This window comes from Ochotona curzoniae, unplaced genomic scaffold (assembly GCF_017591425.1).
Source record: "Ochotona curzoniae isolate NIBS_2020 unplaced genomic scaffold, NIBS_Ocur_1.0 contig_883, whole genome shotgun sequence".
Lineage (NCBI taxonomy): Eukaryota > Metazoa > Chordata > Mammalia > Lagomorpha > Ochotonidae > Ochotona > Ochotona curzoniae.
In genome coordinates this window covers 34511581-34532048 of record NW_024466599.1, presented here as the reverse complement: position 1 = coordinate 34532048, position 20468 = coordinate 34511581, and the positions used below count along the sequence as shown (strand labels likewise).

General features: G+C 55.1%; 1 protein-coding gene across 2 annotated transcripts; it reads left to right on the top strand.

Moving 5' to 3' along the window:
• The first annotated feature begins 482 nt into the window (after nt 1-482).
• Nucleotides 483-15783, top strand: EMX1 (empty spiracles homeobox 1). Of its 2 annotated transcripts, none has more exons than XM_040994005.1 (3): nt 483-990; nt 6132-6316; nt 15232-15783. In XM_040994005.1, exons 1-3 carry the CDS (start codon nt 483-485, stop codon nt 15397-15399), a joined length of 861 nt encoding a protein of 286 aa, XP_040849939.1. In that variant the 3' UTR covers nt 15400-15783. The 2 variants fall into 2 exon arrangements, with proteins under 2 accessions (XP_040849939.1, XP_040849940.1); XM_040994006.1 differs by having other exon boundaries at nt 582-994; nt 6136-6316.
• The last annotated feature ends 4685 nt before the right edge of the window (nt 15784-20468 follow it).

The following is a 20468-nucleotide window of genomic DNA, read 5'->3' as shown; positions in this document are numbered from 1 at the left end:
GGCTCCAGTCCGGCTTTTGCCTCCGACTGCCGGCTCCATCCCCACCCGTGGTCCCTCGCCCCGCCCAGCCCCGCCCCCCACCTTGGGGCAGGTGAGCGGCGGCCAATGGGCGAGTGTGGGGCAGGTGCCGGCTAACTCGCGCATCGCGGCGCGGCGGCCGAGGCCGGGCTGGGCAGTACCGGAAGGACCGAGGGCGGGGGTCGGTCCTGGCGCGTTTTGGAAGGCAGAGAGCAGCGCCGAACCCTCCGGTCTTAGACGCGGCTCGAGGCTTCGGAGCGAGCCCGTTCCGGGATCGCCGCCGGGAGCTGCCCGCACGGCCTCAGGGGCCGACGCTCCGGGCTGTGCGCGGTGGCCCCACTCGGCGCTCGCTCTCTCGCTCGCTCGCCAGCACACCCCTGGCCGCTCCGCGCCCGATTCGCAGGCGGGGGCCGAGCGCGGGCGGACGGGCGGGCGGGGGAGGTGACTGGTGCGGGTGTGTGTGCATGTGCCTGGCTGGGTGCACACCCCGCACGGCGGCAGCGCCAGGACGCGGAGCGCTCCCTGGAGCCCGGCCGCCTCGCACGGCTCCGGAGCCCGCGACCATGTTCCAGCCCGCGGCCAAACGAGGCTTTACTATAGAGTCCTTGGTGGCCAAGGACGGCGGCACCGGCGGCGGGGGCACGGGTTCCCATCCCCTGGCGGCTGCCTCCTCGGAGGAACCGCTTCGGCCCACGGCGCTCAACTACCCTCACCCCGGTGCGGCCGAGGCGGCCTTCGTGAGCGGCTTCCCTGCCGCAGCTGCCGCGGGTGCCGGCCGCTCGCTCTACGGAGGACCGGAGCTCGTGTTTCCCGAGGCCATGAACCACCCCGCGCTGACCGTGCACCCTGCTCACCAGCTGGGTGCCTCCCCGCTGCAGCCCCCACACTCCTTCTTCGGCGCCCAGCACCGGGACCCTCTCCACTTCTATCCCTGGGTCCTGCGGAACCGCTTCTTCGGCCACCGCTTCCAGGGTGAGTGCGCACGCTGTGCCCGCCGTGGTGGCTGGCCGGCTCCCTTGCCGCGGGGACGAGGGAGGGAGGTTCGGGGGCACGCGAGGCTGTTCTCAAGTTGTTGCGGAGAAGGTAGCGGCTCCGCCAAAATCGATTCCCAAAACCGAGAGAAACGCCCCAGCCGATCAGCCTGCGCGCGCTTCTGCCTCGTTGGCCTGGGGCGGAGCGCCAGGTGGGGACGCCTAGGTTTCCCCCACGAAAGAAGCCAGTGTGGACGCCAAGTCTAGGCGCGTCCTCGGAGTCCCTCCGGCCCCCTTCCCCCGCGGCCTGCTTTCCCTTCCCCTCTCCGGAGTGAGACTGTCCCGGCCCCGAGAGCGCAGCGCCCGCTGCTTTGCCTCCGTTCTGGCTTGAACCGGGACCATGCTTCGCTCGCACGTCCGCCACCAACTCGCAGGCATCGGACCTCGCTTAGCGCGTCAGAGCAGGGGAAAGTCCACCCGCGTGCTCCGGCTCGGTGAGGCTGCAGGGACAGCGGGGAGGGCAAGCTGGAGAGTTAATGTTCCGTGTGGCGTGCTCTGCCCAGGATGTTGGCCCGACTCCTCCGGATCCCACGTGCCTCCGAAACCCAGGGTGCGGAAGGTTTGCAGCGAGCGGGGCGGCTTTCTGCGCAGCCTTCGGGAGCCCACTGGGCTGCGGGGGGCAGCGGGGAGGAGGGGTTCCGACCAGAGTCCTCTCGGGCAGGGGGCAGGGGGCAGGGGGCGGGGGCCGAGGGCTTTTAAGGTCCTAGCCAGTCTTGGTGCCCTCAGTCTGTACCGGCCATCGGCTTACTAATTAAGATCCCCCACTGGCCTAACCCACACAACACCCCAATTATCTGAGTTTCCCAAAGAAAAGACAGTCGGATTTGTTGGAGTTCGTTTTCTTTCCTGATTTTGTTGAAGTTTGTTTTTCTTTCTTTCTTTCTGAAGACTGGCCTTGATCTTGCAGTAATTGCTTTAGTTCCCAGTTTTATTTTGTCAGTGTGGACTGGAGCCTGAGAGTGTTCATGGCTCAGAACGGGCTAATCCTGCTTTTAGTGAAACAAATGAGAAAAAGGGGAGATTGAGCTTCAGCTCCTACAGCTGATCTGAGCAAGCCAGGTCGGCACAGCCTAAGTAAATTAGATGCAGGGTGCAATTATTTGGGTAGTAAAAAGAAAAATTGCCTCTGGAGTTCTGGCTATACAGTTGCCTGTCTCACAGAAATCCAGTGTCTCCTGATTTGTCAGATTTTTCCCAGTCCCACCTGGCTAGGAGCTGAGCCTATGAAACCAAAGGTGACAAGAATTTTTCTCCTTTAGAAAATTCGAAGATTTGCCCAAACCCAAACTGAAAACAAGCACAAACCCTAACATGTGTCAACCGCTTTGAGCAAGAGTTCCTGTCTCTCACAATCGCTGTTTGCTGATAAAATTAGAGTTGGTTCAAAATTGTGCTGATGACCCTGTCCAGTCAGGAGCCCCTGTCTCAGCCTGGGGTCTGACAAATTGGAGCTCAGTGGTGCATTTCCCACTTTGCAGTCTGCGAGGGCCTGCGGGTAGGCGATGAGTGGGGCACCAGAGGCCCAGAGAGCCAAGCAGGGCAGATTCTGGGCCCCGAGGCTTCCATCCAGCAGCGCACTAGCCTCCCGGGAGGCGCCTTCGGCCTTGGAATCGAACAGAACCCTTCCTGCCTGGATGCCTCCAGCCTCGCCTGCTAAGGCTCAAGGGCACAAGGGCTGGGGGCGCCTGGTGAGGGGTCCCGCTTGGGCTCAGAGCATCCCGAGCTAGACGAGGCTGCGTCAACTCTCCACTAGAACCCTCCCACAAACTGCTGCTGCTCCCAGAGCCATTAGTTCCCGCGAGTACGTATTTTGAGCTGCACAAATGGTTGGATTTCTTCTCGAGAACCAAGAGCTGCGTCTGGACTCTGAGCCACGTGTGGCGGCATTTTCGCACCCAGAAAACCGTTGGAAACTACAGGACGTTTTCGGCACTCAGATGCCGCAGACACTCTGGCGCCCGGGCAGCGGCTGCACGACTTTAGTCCCGGTTCTCAGCCTCACTGCTGGTAGCAGAGCGGTCCCGGACCCTCCGGCGCCGCGTTTTCTAGAGAACCGGGTCTCTGCGATGCTCATTTTAGCCCGGTTTTAATGCAAGAAACGAAACCCTACAGGAACGAAACGGAACAAGTCAGCTCAGTGCGCGGCGCGCAATCCAGCGCGCTCGGGGAAGCGGCTTCTTTGCGGCGCCAGGCTCTAGAGGAGGAAAAATGGAGCGCGGAATGGCCAGGACCCCAGGTTGCTTGGGAGACCTGCATTTTGGTGCTATTTCCTGGAGATCGGAAACCTTCGGGGCAGGGGAGCAGCCTCAGTGGGGTCCGTGGGAAACCAGCTCTCTGAGATACTTGTGAGAAAAACCATCGGGTACTTCAAAGAGGGCTTTTGTTCCAGGGAATGGTTATCTCTACTGCCTAGCCAGACTTTCCCTGTCCTAGCCCCAGGGCCCTACAGCTCTGAGCTCCTGGCCTTGGGGAAGCCTCCGCAGCTCAAGCCCTAAGCACTTTCGAACCCAGACTCCCACCTCCAGCCGGCTGGTTCCTGGAAGCTTCCATCCATTCATCGCTGATTACCAGCTGTTGTGTCGAAGTTACCCCAAAGAGATCCAGCAAGAAAACTGGAGTGAGGGGTCAGTCCCCAGTTTCAGGGAAGGCTATGTCAGTTCCTTTTTGCTTGTTCATCTGAGCTAGTCCATGGCCCACAGCTCCTTCTCACAGCCTACCAATAGTGCATTCAAACAGGCTGTACCCCAGGCCCCTGAGGCACAATCCTTGTCCTCACCGAGCACTGATTCAGGCTGGTCGGTTTGGAAGGAAACGGCCCCGTTTTCCTACAGAGGAAAGTGCTGCCTCTTTTTGGAATCAAATATTCTGTCACTGTCGCAGCATCTTGAATAGTTTTTCATCCTTCTGCTACTTCTTTGAGCTTGGACTAGGAGGGACCCTGTAGCATGTGTGGGACACATGCTACCTGCTCTAACAGGACATTAGTTAGAGTAACCTGGGGCCAGCCTCAGTGGGGGTAGGTCCCAAGCAGCCTGACTTTCTCCTCAACTTGCCAGCCTGGATTTTTAAACACAGAGCACCCAGCTCTACCACACTGGTTACTGACAGAGCCCCCCAGAGTCACTTGGTGGCCACCCGAGAGACAAGAGACACGCAGTGCCCTGCATGCCTCTGCACGTTACTCATCACATCTGGGGGCCTTCTGCCCCCATAGCCTGGATTCAGACCACAGGAGCAGTGGAGGCTGAGCCCAGGGAATGCTGGGACTGGGCGTTCTCTCACCCTCTGATTTGTACAGAGACCACTGATGGGACTTGACCTGGGTGCAGAGGAAGGCACCTTATGAAGCAGTTCACTGCAACACCCACCAGGAGCATGGCTTCCGACTCTCCTCCTGCACCTCTCCCTAGGCTGTTAGCATAGCATTCCCCACGCCAGGGACATTCCTCCCCCTCCTCCTCTTCCTTTGGCATTTCCTACCTCTTAACCTCTCTCCCAGAACACCTTCTCTCGCCCCCTGTCCTCTCCACCACCCTAAGGTTAACTTCTCTTTCCTGGCTCAGGTCTGGGCCTGCTTCTACCTTGCAAGGCCCAGTGCTGTCCCCCCTCCACCTCTCTGTGAGTTGGTCCCATCCCCCTTGCAGCAGCACAGGCCCAGCCACTTGGAATGGATGAGGTGGCTACAGTGGGGTAGCTCTCACCTCTTCAGCATGGACAGACATGTTCCGCAGAGATTCCCAGTAAAGCAGTTGGCCTGCTTGGGCATCTCAGGTCTGGGGAGCTTGGAGAAGGCCAAGGTTAGGCAACTCCCTCCAGGAGAGGGACAGCAACAGTTAACCTGGAGAGTTTTCACAGCGGCATCTCAGTCTTCAATCTGGTACCTCTGCTTTACTTACCTCAAAGTCTGCAGCAATAGGAAAACACGTCTAAATTACCCAGATACTTGTCTTCAGAGCCAACCAACAAGTCAGACTGAATCAAATCAGTGGCCATCACGGAATGACTGAATTGGATCAGTATCACCAGTAGAAACACCCTACTAGGGCTCTGTGTTATGGGCTAGACCATTAGGTGCCACCTCATGAGACAGAATGGGTGATGCTCTCTGGGCCTGTTTGACTCTGAGCCCAAGCCACCAAGCTGGAGAATGACCAGGTTGTGGGGACTGTCTTTCCTGACCCCTAACCCCAACCCCAAACACTCTGGTGTTAGTCCCTCCACCTCGGCCTGGGAGTTGGGTTCTCATGATAGGCAACATTGGTCAAGGGACAGTGACACTAAAATCGCAGCACATGTGCCCTGCAGAAACCAGTGCCTCTGACTCATCAGGGAGAATGATGGCATCTAGATGTTCATGCACTCGCATTCAGGGAGGTAGCAAGCCTCACCAGGCAGCAGCAAGTCATCGGGAACTGCTGGTTATCCCTGAGTGGGTCTCCAGATCGCCTAAAGCCTAGGGTGGTGGGTGATGGAGAGAAGTGAGGGCTCCCAGAGCTGCCTGTTCAGTTGACCTCAGGTTCACCGTAGGGAGCCTGGGTGGTGAGCAGGGATTGCCAAGGGGCCAGGAGCTTGAGCATTTAGGCAGGTTACGTTGAAGTGGGTGTGCCAGGAGACCTCCTGGAGACCATCCGAGCTCCGGGGTCTGTGTTTGGGCTGAGCTCGCTTTACAGCCTCCTCATCACCCCTTCCTCTATCACCTTCGTGCCACTCAGCCCTTTCTCAACCCCGGGTTCAGAGGGGAGATGCTTGGGGCTGAAACCAAATGGTTGAGGCTGGGGGTGGAGGCAGCGCTGCTGGGAATGGGTCCACAAGAAAACCAAAAGCCACCTGCCAGCGCGTATTGGCCTCTTCTGATCCTCTGCGTCGGAAAGAGTGCCTGCCCTGCAGAGTCCGCAATTCCCGTGGCCTGCCGTGGGGAGTGCCAGAAGGCCCCAGCGAAAGGGGACCAGTCAGGGTGGGGAGGGCTTGTCAGGGGTTGAAGCAGGTGGCGGAGCGCTCACTTGCGGGGGCCGAAGGCGGGCCGGCCGGGCCAGCGCCCCAGCGGCTCACGCGTCGCTTCTCTCTGTCTGTACGCGGCCGCAGCAAGCGACGTGCCCCAGGACGGGCTGCTGCTACACGGCCCCTTCGCGCGCAAACCCAAGCGGATCCGCACGGCCTTCTCGCCCTCGCAGCTGCTGCGGCTGGAGCGTGCCTTCGAGAAGAATCACTACGTGGTAGGCGCCGAGCGGAAGCAGCTAGCCGGCAGCCTCAGCCTCTCCGAAACGCAGGTAAACTCTTACTTCTTAGCCCTGCCCGGCAGGGGCACCCAGCCTAAGCCGCTCCTTCCCGTTGCTGGCCAAAGCTTATACTTAGAGCCCCTTCACTGCAATGGGGAGGTCTCTAACGGAGGCAGAGTAAACACACAGCACACCTGGGTCGGGCTCCCAACCCCCCCAAGCCACTATCATCACCCCCGGCCCAGAAGCTGTAAATTACCAGGGGTAGCAGTCAGTCTCAACCTGGGATGCTTGCCGCCCTTCCCCCACCCTTGGAGCATTCACACGGCCTTCCCCAAGCTGCCGTCCCAGTCCGCCCGACTGCTACAGCGTGCCGTTGGTGGGCAGAAAGCCCGGGTGTCCCAAGCTGTCCGCATCCGAAGCAGAGGTACTGGGCTAGGGAGGTTCACCCCTGCTGGTCCAGGGTGCCCTGACCCTTGCGTGCAGGCGGGCTGCTAGGGTGCTGAGAATCCTAGTGCAAGGGCACCAGGGTTTGGCAGGGCAGTGTGTGTGTTGGGGAGGGGGAGCTCTGGATCTCCGGGCACTGCTCCCAGTCGCCATGAAAATCGGGAAGGATGTCGGAGTGATTTGAACCGGGGGGAATGACAGTCACTGTGCAGAATTTTTGTCATTGATCACTGAAGGGAAAATATTTCAAAATATTTTGAAATAATTAGATGAAAGCAAGGCAGTTTTTGGTTTGCCTGTTGGTCCGGACTGTGGTTCACAGATCAGAGCGCTGACTGCCAGCACCACCTGGACTCTTGGTCCAGCCGGAGCTGCAGTGGCAGGTCCAGCCACTGCGCCCGAGGCGGAGGCAGCTTGGGCAGTCAGGGTGGGCTTTGCCGGCCTTGGCCAGCTCCCACCCCGCTGGCATCTCACCTTGTGTAGTCCTTTCCTCTTTTTGCCTGACCCCTGCCACCACCTTCCCAACAGCAACTAGGCCCCCTTCTTAGCTGCTAGGACAGAGAGAGTCTTCACGGGAGAGCCCAGACCCCAGTCCCTGGAGGTCAGAGATTCCCACCTCAGATCTGGGGTGACCTTTGGGCATTCTCTGTCAGTGGGTGTTTGATGCCCCAAGTAGCAACCAGCTCATGGCTCCCAGCTGGGCGGCAGGACGCCTGTCATTTGGGATTGTTTTCATGGCCAGCCTGGGGACCGGCATGCAGAACACAAGAGTTAATTTTAAAAACGTTGAAAGAAAAGCGTGTTAAAATTAAGTTAATAAGATAACACCCTCATCTCCTTCCCAGCCAACAGTGTTTTTAAAAAATCATTGTTTAAAGCAAGGTGTCAACTTAGAGTGGTGTTTATAATTAACTTCGTTTAAGAAGTAATATTTATTAAATTTTAATTACAGGAGTGAAAGAAAACAAAGCAATTTGTAATCCCACCACCCACAGATGAGATCTTGTTGAAACAATGTCATTGTTTTTAAACTTTTATTTTTTTTATCTCAGGGAGAGCATTTTTAATTAACTTTCTTCCAAACTGAATTGAACTGCTTGTCAATATTAGCCCCTCACAATGCCAGTTAGGAAATGAGATGATCGGGTTTTTTTTTTGTTGTTGTTGTTCCTTTTTGGATAAGGTGTTTCAAACATAAATTTAAATACTATCCTGAGTCCAGCTTTCCCAGCTGTCAAAACCTGGGACTAATCTTGCCTGTCTGGAAATGAGCTGCATTTCCCCAAACATTAGAGGGATGAGTCTGAGGGTGCCCCTTGTGGTGGCAAGCCGGGGTACTTTCCCCGGGATTGCTCCCCTGCCCCGCTGCCTGTGCCACCCTGGGTGACTGAGTTACTCAGCCTCTCCCAGTCTGGTTGCCTCCTCATCCAGGAATTCGGTCGTTGAAGGATTAAAGGCACCTTACATCAACTTAAATATCCATTCCTGTCCCCAGGCCCTCTTCCCTTTATCTCAGGGAATAGGTAAAATTAGCATGTAAGAAGCTTCTTTGTCTTGGTGCAGTGCTCCTTCTGCCACATCCAGTCCCCGCTGTCAGCTGTTCCTGTAGCCCTCTTAACTTGTTATTTGGACCTACATGATAGAATTAACTAATGACCTCTAGCTTCCTCTTGGCGTTTACCATATGGGCTGATTGTCAAGTGTCCGTTCCCTGTACCAGGTACCTACTATGCATCTCTCCCATCTGGATCTATTTGCTGCTCAGAGCTCTCTAATCTGTCCTTCACAGGTAGCTGTTTTAGATCTAGCGCTCTACTCCTGTCTGCTTTTATTAAACCACTCCCCCACACTAGTTAATTTATATTTCCTATTTGCTACATGCTGTTCTTCCTAGCAGTAACTCCCATCTACCCATCTGTTGATCATCCCTTTATCCGCTATTGTTTTTTAATTGTTTGCATGTCCACCATGTATCTGGAACTTGCAGCTCTGTAAGGCTGTTTTGCACCTGCTGTGGAATGTTCTCGTATCCTCTGCTTGTGGTCCTCTGTCCTCTCACTAGCTCCAGGTCTTGTTATTGTATCTGTGAAACTGAACAAAATGAATTGCAGGGTTTTTTTTTTTCCAACCCTGACTTTCTGTGGCTCATCTATATTCTACTCCCCTGTGTTTCTGTATAATCCCTCCTCCATGTTCTCAGAGCTCGCGATGTGCGCCCCACCCATCCTCAATATGCAGTGAACTCGACTGGCATCGTGCAAATCGGCTGCAAGGTCTAAACGCCAGTCGTGTTCATCTAGCAAGATGATCTTAAAATACGGATTCACAGGCATCCATGAGAGATTCTCATGGGATAGGTAGGAAGGGGCCCAGGAAAAAGTTTCTGAAACAGTTCTCTGAGTGGTTCTGCTGGACAGACACTGAACACCATAGCTGAAGAAGCAGAGGCCAAGCTGGTATGTTCTTGCAGGCACTGCTCAGTGCTCAGCAGGAGTAGATGCTCAATAAATCTGTGGTGAATGAATTACCATGTGCCTCTTGGCTCAACACACATGTTGAACGCTGACTTCCTCTGCCATTTCCCTTGCTTTCTCTCATCACATTCCCCCCCACCACCCTGTCCTCATTCTATTTTTTCTTGTACTCCCACAGCTGGCTCTTGATTAAAATCCTGCAGGCACCAGTCTGTAGATAAAACTGGGAAGGTTAAGAAGCTCTGTGTGTGGCTGAGTTGTTAATCTACAAGGATGCTGGGTGGTGGGCCACCTTGGCACTTTTAATAGTGTCTGGCTTACATTTAGTGGGCAGTGGATCATCCAGGAGGAGGAGGGTTGAACTTTGGGCATCCTATCCTCACTTCTGGTTCTGATTGGTTGTTACTCACCAGGTAATGGGGCTGTGGTACAGCCCTGGAGTCTGATGAGGAAAACACCCACTAAAGGCTGGTTGGGGAGACTCAGGCCTGGGTCAGAGCCTCCAATGCAGTAAGTGTATGTGTTTTTACCTGTGTAACACCTGTGCCCATCCTGTGGGGCACATACAGGTTTTGTGTGATTGATTGATGGCCAAGGGTCAGGAGGTATCATAGATTCCCACAGGCAGTCCCATGCCCTGGAGTGCCCTTGGTTTGTATGCATGTATGTGTGTGATGCAGGCACATTAATTTCAGGGTGAGTGAGAGAAAGCATTTAATTGGTCAGTGTTTCCAGCTGCCTCTCCTGCTCTTGAGGGACAGCAGGTCTTTCTTGACTTTGTGAGTTCAACTGAGCCGTGAGGGAAAATGGTGCAAAAATGTGGCCATCAACCTTGAAGCTTCCTCTGTGGTGGAGGCTAAATGCCGACCCTGCACACTTGTGGGACACATGTGAAAGGAGCGATGGAGAGCCCTTGAGGGACAGGGCAGACCTGCAGGAATAGGCCTTGAAGGCTTGTGGCCATGCAGAGGATTCTAGGTTGGAGGTCAGAATGGCGAGGATTCATCAAGGGAAAACTAAAACAGAGCTGTCTGGAGCCTGGCCTCAGGGAGGGAGGTCTTGGGAGGCAGTAGGCAGGGGCTGGTCACTAGTGACAATGGAAAGGAAGCTTCTGAGGTTCCGTCCTTGCTCTGTACTGCTCTACCCTTTGGGGGTGACCAGGAGCAACCTGAGGGACTCAAATCTTAGGGAAAAGTCAAGAGACCTTTGCTGTTGGCTCACTGTATTCTCAAGTTTTGGTTCTTCTCCAAAACCTTTGTATCTCCCATGTCCTGGGAGTCTCTTGTGGTGGGGAGAAGAGGAGATAGGGGAGAAAGGAGTGCTGAATTCTGTGATGTCTCCTTCAGAATAAGGGTGATGCTTAGAACTGGCAGAGAGGAGAGCAGACAGGCAAGCTTAGGTTAGGGCTGTGATTGTGTCAGGGAGGCAGAGGTGACCTCTGGTTAGGTGGGGTGATGGCTGAGCTCAGCATGACATTGGGCTTGACCTTGACAGTGGGGAATAACATGTCAGATGATGGAGAAGAATGGGCTGGAGGGTGACTGGATGCATCTCTCCAAGCTGCTATCTATTCTGAGGACTTTCTCTGTGTCTTTGAAGCAAGAGCTAACAGGAAGATGTGAGGAGAAACTTCTCTGTCAGAGTAAGCAGACCTTGATAGGGATAAGTGAATTCCCCGAGAATGGGTCAGACTCCTCTGGAAGGATGCTGGGGCTGAGCTAAGGTGGCGGGAGTAGGGGGCTAGGGGGATCTGGATCTCCTTTCTGAAACACCAGATTATTTAAAAAATAAAATCTGATTAGCTCTGAAACATTGACTGGGGCTTTAGTTTGCTTGTTAGTTCATTTGTCTGTGCATTCCTGTAGTAACACACGCACACATACTTCCATTCTTTAGTTGCACACATTGATCTGCACTCTAGTAAGTTGATACACTCATTCATTCACGAAAATTGCAGCTTTTTAAAACAAGTTTTATTTATTTTTTTTAACTTATTTGAAAAGCAAAGATAGATTTTTCCCCCTCCTGGGCCACTCCTCAAATGCTGGCCATATACAGGGTTGATCCAGGCCAAAGCTAAGAACCAGGAATTCAATCCACATCTCCTGCGTGGGTGGCAGGGACCCAACTGCTTGAGCTATCACCTGCTGCCTCCCAGGGTGAGCATTCGCAATAGCTGAAATTAGAAGTGGAGTGGTACTCCAACCAGGTACTCTGATCTGGGACACAGGCTGCCCAAGCTGCAGATTCAGCGCTGTACCACACATCTGTCCCATGAAACCTTCATCCTGAATCAAGCCCATCCTTGCTTAACCCCAACAGCAGGGCTCTCTGCCCACTCCCCAGACAAGTGGTTAAGCCAGTCTACCACATGCAGAATGAAGAACTGACCCTCTTTGAAAAAAATGCCCAATAAACTAAGTCAAAACAAAGACCCCATCTTTCTAGCACTTCACACTTTCCAGTCCCTTTTCTGTTGGGCCCCTGTTCTGTTGGTTTTCTCCTATTTTCTAGATCTAGTGGAGGCATCTGTTGCCCAGGGCTAGATCGCTTCACCTCTGCCCAGCAGAATAATCCTGCAGAGAACAGGTCCTCTGGGCTGGCATCGGGAATCCAAAGCCAGCGAGCACAGGCCGCTTTGGTTCTCCAGATTCTTGTAGTCTGTTGAGGAGACACAGATATGAGCCAATAAATGAGGGTACACTTGGGGCCATTGTACCTGAGATAAAGTATTCAGGAAGCCCAGATGGCCACAAGGCAGGTCCCCCAGGGGACAGCCAAGCAGGATCTGGAGACTGTGGGAGTGTTCCGTGAAGACAGGGTAAACACAGGCCCAAGGGGAGAGTCTTGGAAGGATATAGGTGATCTCTGAAACACAGATGCTCAGAGAGGTGGGGTCTTGGGAGACCACAAGGATCCTTTCCCTAAACCCAGAGGAGTTGGAGTTGGGAAAAGGGATTCTCCAGCCAAGATTCCCAGTGTACTTTGGGGGCTGAGAGAGATGAGTGGGCTGTTGGAGACTGCCAGTCAGGAGCACAGCCTCCTCAGGCTGCCGCTGTGCCACTGCAGGCCACACCGTGTGAGCTGCTTCTAAGACCTCTAACTTCCAGAAGGTGGCTCTGGGATGACCCCAGACTTACCCAGCTGAGCTAGGGAGGTCATGGTTGTCACTCTCATCTCCTATGACATGCAAACACTAGTTACTTTATCCAAAATGTAAAGTCATTATTATCAGCATTCAGGAAAATTTAGATAAGTAGAAATAAGTCATCTCTACTTTAGGTATATTTCCTTCTAGTCTTTTTTCCCCATGCATAGGTTTTGTTCTGCAGTTGTGATCACACTGTGCCACCACTGTGTGTGCTGACTTCTCCACTAATATTATTAAGTCATAAGCATCCCCCCATCCCCCGCCTTGTTATTACAGTCCTTGTAAACAGCATCTGGACACTTCGCCCATGGCTATTCCCCAGAAGATAGCCAGGCTGCCTTGCAAGGGGGTTCTAGGTTCCTTTCAATTTTTTTCTTTAGTATTTATTTGAAAGGCAGAGTGACAAAGAAACAAAGACAGTTGCTTTCTATCAGCTGATTCACTCCCCAAATGGCTGCCACATAATGGCCAGGTCAAAGCCAGGAGTCCAGAGCTCTATCTGAGTCTCCCACACGTGTGGCAGGGTCCCAAATACTTGGACCATCTTCCACTACTTTCCCAGGTGCATTAGCAGGAAGCTGGATTGGAAGTGGAACAGCCAGGACTCAAACCAGTACTCCAATAAGGGATATCAGTGCCTTAATCTAATGCATTGCAGTGCTGGCCCTGACTCAAGTATTGCTCAAGAAGAAAACATTGAAAATCACCTTTCACTTGGGGCTGCCAAAAAGCTGCACTGATCTGAAGATCCAGCATGGATGTCTTCCTTCCCTGGCCCTTTGTGCCAGTGTAGCATCCCAAGGGGCTATAGTCTCCTTCCTGAAGGGAGACCTGAAAGGCTGTATGGGAGGGAGAAAGGGGTGCAAAGGGGCTCTCTCTGACCCTGGCGCTGTCCACTCACTACCTGGTGAGTACCCTCTGCCTGCCCACTTTGGCATCTTAGGATGTCAGTCCCACAAGTGAGCCCTAAGCCACGCACAGGAGGCAGGGTGAGCTCACCCACCCACTGACTGGCATAGTCAAGCAGACTTGGTATTGCGGGGCAGGGACCAGTCTGGCTACCAAGTGGTTGTGCTGAAAACCACCATCCTGTGTCCAAGCATAGGTGTGTGTAGAGTCCAGGAGCCTTGTATCAATAGATCTGCCACTCTCAGGTGAGACATACAGGCTAGAGGTTTGAATCCAGTCCTCTACGAGGGGGAAAGGTCTTCACCCCATCCATCCAGGCTGAGCACCCGCTTCCTGGGTCAAACTTCCTGTCCCCTGCAGGCTGATGTCTGAGCACTCAGCACTGGCTACCCCATCCTCTCCATGGTGTTCTCAAGTCAAGGGTAGGCCAGATGGCCCACTGGGAACCCTGGCCAGGCAGTTGTGAGGGAGAGAGCCTGGCATGTGTGTGGGTTCCATGGAACAGAGACAGGAAGGAGGTGGCACATCCTAGGCATGAGTCCCAGGGCCTGGATGCCGCACCTGCTAAGGCTGCCATGGCAGTTTTAAAACCTCCGCTGGACTTGTCCTACAGTTTCAGGGAGTAGGGATTGGCCTGAAGGGTCTTTCTGAGAACTGCCCTCAGTCCTAGCCAGGGTTCGCAGATCTCCCCTCAGCCATCACTGCTGCAGCCAATCCAAGGTGCTTGCCTGCCCCACTGCACACACAGACCCTGCCGCCCACAGGACACGGCTGCAGCTGGTGGCAGCTTTGAACAGAGTGAGCAGGCATTTCCAGAAACTGCACATCCTCTCCCCCTGCCCCTGCCACATCCCTCAGAGCAAGTATCCTCAGATTGTTGTTCCTAACGATAAGAGTCTTAATGCCCAGAATGGGTGAGACTTGGCTACAGTTGGTGCCCAGGCTTCTTCCTGCCTTGCCCTGCTCTGCAAGGGTCATAAAGAAGCCTGAGGCCATGTGGGGAACTGGGGTGACCCTCCAAGCTCATGCTCAAGAGGGTGGTGAAGGTTGTGCCCTGAAAGAGGAAGGGCAAGGGTGGGATGAGGCGGGATGGGAATGAGGGAGGCTTCCTGCAGGAGCTAGGTTTAGCATCCTAAAGCTTTTTCCCTCTCCTCCCCTCCGTGCACCCCACATCATAGAGGAGGCTTGCTCTGTCTCTTAGCCCAACCTCTCCCCTTGCCAGGGCTCTCACTACCTGAGGCAGGAGGGTGGGTATCCATTGTGTTCTGTGTCCTGGCATTCCTCGTAGCTGCTTTTTGTGGGACCTGCTCCCAGACCTGGTTGGGCTGCAGGGGTAGGTGGCAGTTATCCCTCCTTCCAGGCCTGTGTGTTGGAGGAGGGCGAGGCCCAGTTTACTGGTGGGTTCCAGATGGAGCTGGTGCCCAAAGGATCAAGATTTCCTCTGCCCAGTTCCTCATCATATGGGGAACTACACACATGCGGGTGCCAAGTGAGGGTCCCTGATAAAGGGCGGACAGAGAGCACATTTGCCCCCTACAGGTGCTGCTCCTTGTGTGGGTATCACACCCCTGGCCACGAGGCCAAGTCCTCTCTGCCTTGTGGGTCCTCTTGTGCTGCCTGAGCCCATGCAACAGCTTCTCATATCTTGTCGCACTACCCATTCTTGCCTTCAGCTGTGAGCAAGCCATCATTCCATCTCCCCTAGAAACAAGTGGAAGCCAAAGCTGCTGGATTCTGAGCCTGTGCTCCTTGCCTCCTGCCTTGCTTGGCCGCTCCAAGACCCCTTCTCTCCACTAAATGCGACCCAGCAGCCACCTTCCTCTCTGTCTCTGTAAACCCCACTGATTCTGCCTCTGGTAGGCTAGTCATGAGAGGCCTGGCCCTGTGTAGCCTGTTTCCCATTACTGACTCCTGGCTGCAGTGCTGAGAGCCCTGGTGGGAGGCCCCCTGATGTTCTCACCTGTGCCCCTCCCTCCCCGGCCCAGGTGAAGGTGTGGTTCCAGAACCGGAGGACAAAGTACAAACGGCAGAAGCTGGAGGAGGAAGGGCCCGAGTCGGAGCAGAAGAAGAAGGGCTCCCATCACATCAACCGGTGGCGCATCGCCACGAAGCAGGCCAACGGGGAGGACATCGATGTCACCTCTAATGACTAGGGGGCCACCATGAACCCATGAAGGCAGGGTGCTGCTTGCTGCTGGCCAAGCCCCTGGGGCCCAAGCTGGCCACTCCCTGGCCAGGCTGCAGGGAGGCCTCGCGTCTCGGCCCCACAAGGCTTGGAACCTGGGGCCACCACTGACAGTGGGACAAGAAGCGGGCTGGCTGAAGCCTGGGAGCCTTTGGCCCTCTGGGTGTGGAGAGCCTGCCCGCCGTCTCCCTGGGCGGGCCGCCCTCACCACAGCCTCCCAGCGGCTCTCCATTCCACTCACCTCGTTTTTGTTTCTATGCGCTTCTGTTTAATTTATTTTCCAGGCCCATTGTAGTTCCTAGTGGTTCTCCTGTACCTCCCTTCCCTATGGGAATAATAAAATCTCTCTCTTGTTGCCACAGGCATTCACTCCAACCCTCGAGCCTGTGACTCCACAGTGATGGTTTCCCATTCTGGACCTCCCACCCTGGGCTGGGGGGGGCGGGTCTGCTGGTGGAGCAAGCAGGTTCAGGGCTTAGAGCCTGGGGGAGGTGCTGGGTGGGACTGGAATTCAAGATTAACTTGTTGTGTCCTCTCTACATTGTGGATAGACCCTGGTTTCTAGCTCCAGCTCCCCAGACAGAAAGCAGACAGCAGACCTAGAGAAAGCCAGACAGCAGACCTAGAGAAAGCCACCAGATCAGGTCTTTGCAGACTGCCTGAGGGGTGGGAATCAGGCCAGTGGTTCAGAGAGAAAGGGAGAGAGCTTCAGGAAACATACAGAACCACACTTAGAGATTCTGTGGCCTCTGCAATTGAGAAGAATTCAGAGGAAGAGAGTTTTGGGGTTGCCGCCCAGGATGCTCACTTGTGTTCAGAGAAACCCTAGACAGGTTACAGCTTCAGAGATGGGATTCCCCCAGCCCAGGAAAGAGTGGCACGCCAGGACTCACCCAGCCATCTGCTCACCTCCCTTGGGTTTGTCCATTTGTTTTGCCTGCTCGTCATATCAAGGATTCCTTCCTACTGGAAAAGCCAAACCTGTGTTCCCTTGTGGCGTCCTGATCAGTCTGCACCTCCCTTCCATGTGCCCCCCTACTCAAGCCCTCTGCTCCAATCTTTGCTGATGCCACAGTTAATCATGCAGTCACCAGCCTCTGGTCACTTCTGTGTGACCAAACTGCCTCCCATCCGGGTTCCCTGCTCCCTGGCCTGATGGCCAAGCCCTCTTGGATGCCCTCCTCTGTCCCTCATGTCAGTACCTCTGACGTCTCCTCCAGCCTCTCTCAGCTCCCTCGAGTTCTTCCATGCCTCACCCTTGTCCAACGTGTGCTCGTTCCTTGCCCCATATGTCCCTGCTCTGGGGGGGGGGGGGTCACATCCACATCCAGCGCTTCTCCTCCCTAATCTATGTCTCTGCTCGACCTCTGCTGAACTGCAGACCTGCTGAGTTTTCACCGGAGGCCCTCTAAAACACCTGCAGCTGCACTCTCCACCATTCTGCCCCAGGTTTATTCACCTGGGCCAACAGCATCAGCCATGCACGCTGTCTTCCAAGATTTCTCTCCTCTCCAAGCCCATCCATTCCTGTCTAGACAAGTTTCCCAGCCACACCAGTGCAGCAACTTTAGCTCTCCCAGCCCTGGCCCAGCCTGGAGCCCCCTTTGGAGGGATTGGCAGCAAAATGAGGCTTCTGGGAAGGTCAAGGGTGAAAATCGCTTAAAAGGGTACTCTAGGCTACAGCTCTTCTCACACCGGAGTGGGACTGGGGCATCTCCTCCTCATCTGGTCTACCCATTTCTTTCTTCCCCACACTCATGGTCTCTCCTTTTATCCCTTCCCTGTTCCTGAGTGTCTCCAGGCTTTCCCTGCATGGAGCCTTTGCTTGTGCTGTCCTTCCCAGCTAGAATCTCGGGTGGGCACACGGTAGGTGCTACATCGATGCTGCACTCATTGGAAAGGTGTCAGAGGCCCAGTGTGCTATCAGGGATCCAAGCACATGCAGGATCCTCCTGCTAAGTACACAGTCCCAGGTCCCATGGGAAACATCAGCATCTCTCCCCACTCTGTACCTGCCCCACGCTTGTCCAGTCAGTGCTACAAACCAAAGGGCTGTGTTTCTCTCCCCGCTCCCATCCCACCAGCCTTCACCTAGGAATTCAACCAGCACATCTTAAAGTCCTAACCAGGATGAATCTAGGTTAAAACCTCCTGGGGACTTGCACTCTGGGGAGCAAGCACGCACAAGTGGCTCGGCTGAGAAGAGACATTCTTTGATAGGAAGCATGAGCGGGCCCTCTCAAGGTGCTGCCTCTTTGGTGAGAGAGGGGGCCAACTCTGCCATCCGGAGGAAATTGCTGTAAGGGACCCAAGGGAACCTGCCAATCTTCCTGGCCCAGGCCTGCTAGGGGTAGGCTGGGGAGTCCCTGCGTCAGTCCCATCCATCCCCCATGTTGTGCCTCTCCCCGCAGACGGTAAATATTGGTGTTGTGACTTCATTAATAAAGGCTTCTGTGAGCCTGAAAAACATGGAATCAGGATGAACTATTTTCTGAGCGGCGGGCTTGCCAGGTTTGCTAATTTGGGAGTTTTTGGGTCCTCTCCAGGGAACAAACCAAAGTCTCTCTCGAAGAGACGCAGATGTAGCCGAGAAGGGGAGAAGACGACAAGGACTGCAGCTCCCTTCCTTCCCCCGCGGCTCCTCCCACCTGCAGAGCAGTGTCCTGCTCAGGGCCAGCAGGGTGGACACTGCCTACTTGTGAGATGGCCTCAGCGGGAGTGGCGTCCAGGCCCCAGACTGTCCAGCCCCAGCTGCCATGAGCCATGCTCAGCTGATGTGCCCCATAGCTGGGCTGTGGCCTGCCCTGCAGACTCACAGGGACTGTGCCATTGTGAGTACCTGCAAGATTCACCAATTCCTGGCAGCTGTAGTGCAGGCAGCACAGGGAGCCCTGATTTCCCACAGCCATATCACCAGCCTTCCCTTCAGGGCCCCATCTTCACATACCCTCTCATCCATAGAACTTTCTGGGCTTTTGGTTCTCATGGCAGTGGCAGTGGCATGGCAGGTACTATTACCATATCTGCTTCTTGGTGCCACCTTCTCCTCACAGGTGCTGTGATTGCATCCCAGAAGGTATGAATGGCAGGTGAACTGGGCTCTGCCCAGGCAGGAGTCCACAGGGCCCCACAGGTCTCTTCTGGAGGAACCTCTGCCCTGGGGCAGCCATGCAGGGGGAGGAGAGGGGCGGGGAGGCCAGCAGGCTGCACGGTACAGGCCCGCCAGCTTTCCTGTCAGCCGAAGCTGCCAAGGCAGAGCCAGACATGGGGAACAGGTCTAACCAATTACCCGAGCTCCCCATCTGCCGTCTGGGGCGTGTGTGAGGGTGTGGGGAGTGCCTGGGAGGGCTGTGGGTGGGTGCGTGACCGCAGGGGGTGGCTGTGAGGGTGCCCAAGTGTGGTGAACACATGCAGTGTGTGGCTGGAGGCTCACGCGGGCCCTTCAGTTGTCAAGACTATTTCTACAAGCTGTGTTCTTCCTGTACCTCCAAGATCTTGAGGTCTGTGTGGGTAGCCCACCCCATGCTCCATCCTCTCATCCTCACACTGCCCGCCCTCAGGGCTTGCCAGGGCAGAAGTGGCCCTTTCCTCCACAGCAGATTCTCATGTTCTTTCTTACTGGGCTGCAAATGTTCTCTCCCAGCACCGCTCCCCCGCCCATGCCCCACTCCAGCTCATTCCATCAGCATGAGGTCCTCTGCACCTGCTGGCAGCAACACAAGCCTGCTTCAACCTGCTACCTTCTCCTCTAGGAGTTGAGTCCATGCATGCATCAGGCAGACATGTGGGTTGGTGCCCTTCATGTCCAGCCTCACGCCCCATAGGAGAGATCTCAGAAAAACACCCTCCCCACATCCAAACCTCTTCCCACCGCCATTTTTCAGCTAAATCCTTGACTCACACTTGTCCACGCCTCCAGCTTCCTGCTGGCGCACCCAGTGGTAGAAGCCAGACAGCAGCCTCTGGGCCAAGAGCAAGCACATGGTGCAGGGGACACAGGGAGCAACTGTGCCCAACCCATCCTCCCCACTTGCCTTTCTCTCCTGGCCCAGCAGGATCCCCAGGACTAGAGTTTCACCTGTCCCAGAGCTCACAGGTTCACACCCTTCCCCTCACCCCCCCCCGTAACTCCATCCAGGTTTTCCACAGAAGCCCAAGAGCATTAGCAGGGATCTGGATTGGAAGTGGAGCACCCAGGACTGATTCAGTGCTATGATATGAGATGCTGGCGTAGTGAGTTCACCCATTGCACTGCAACGCCATCCTATAATCAGCTATTTAAAGGACCTGGCTCCAAATGCAGTCACACTCACACCCTGGGGGTTGCAACTTCAGCTTTGGGAAAACACAGCCCAGCCCATGGCAACCTCTGCTGGGGCCAGCTGAGCTTCCTTAGCTGCCTCGTGTCTGCCCAGACTTCAGAGGTGGGGTCCAGCATGCGCCTGCTCCAGGTCTGGTTACCCACTGTCCCCAACTGCAAATGGATGGCACGCAGGTGGACATAATCCAGTGTCTGCTTGCCTGCAAGCAAGCCCACCCTAACAACTGCCCATACCTTGCCACTACCTTACTTGTAAAGCGAATGAATCACCTTCCAGCAGATCCGTGCTCCAGCTGGGGTCCTGGGGTCATCGCGGAGGCTGCTCTGTCACACTCTCCACACTGGATCACAGAGAGCTGCATAGTCCTGAACTTCCTCCCCTTTCCCTTTTCCCCCTCTCCCCATCTTTTCCACCATGACTGTGGTCTACAACTCTCTCACCTGGGTCCACTCTGTAGTCAGATGAATTCTACTTCCAGCCACAGGGGGCGCCAGCTGTCCGCAGCCTGAATCAGTTGGCCCACTCACTCGCCAGGGTTCTGCTGGCCGCTGTCACTGACCTGCTCTCCGCTTACCCAGGGTCTCACTGCTTCATCCCCTGCCTTACCTACACAGGAGGAGAAGCAGCAAGGCCAAGTGGCCCCTCACTTCCTCCCAGGACTTTCCTGGTGTCATTCTGCCCACCTCTTCCTTTCCCCTTCCATACTCTTCTTTCC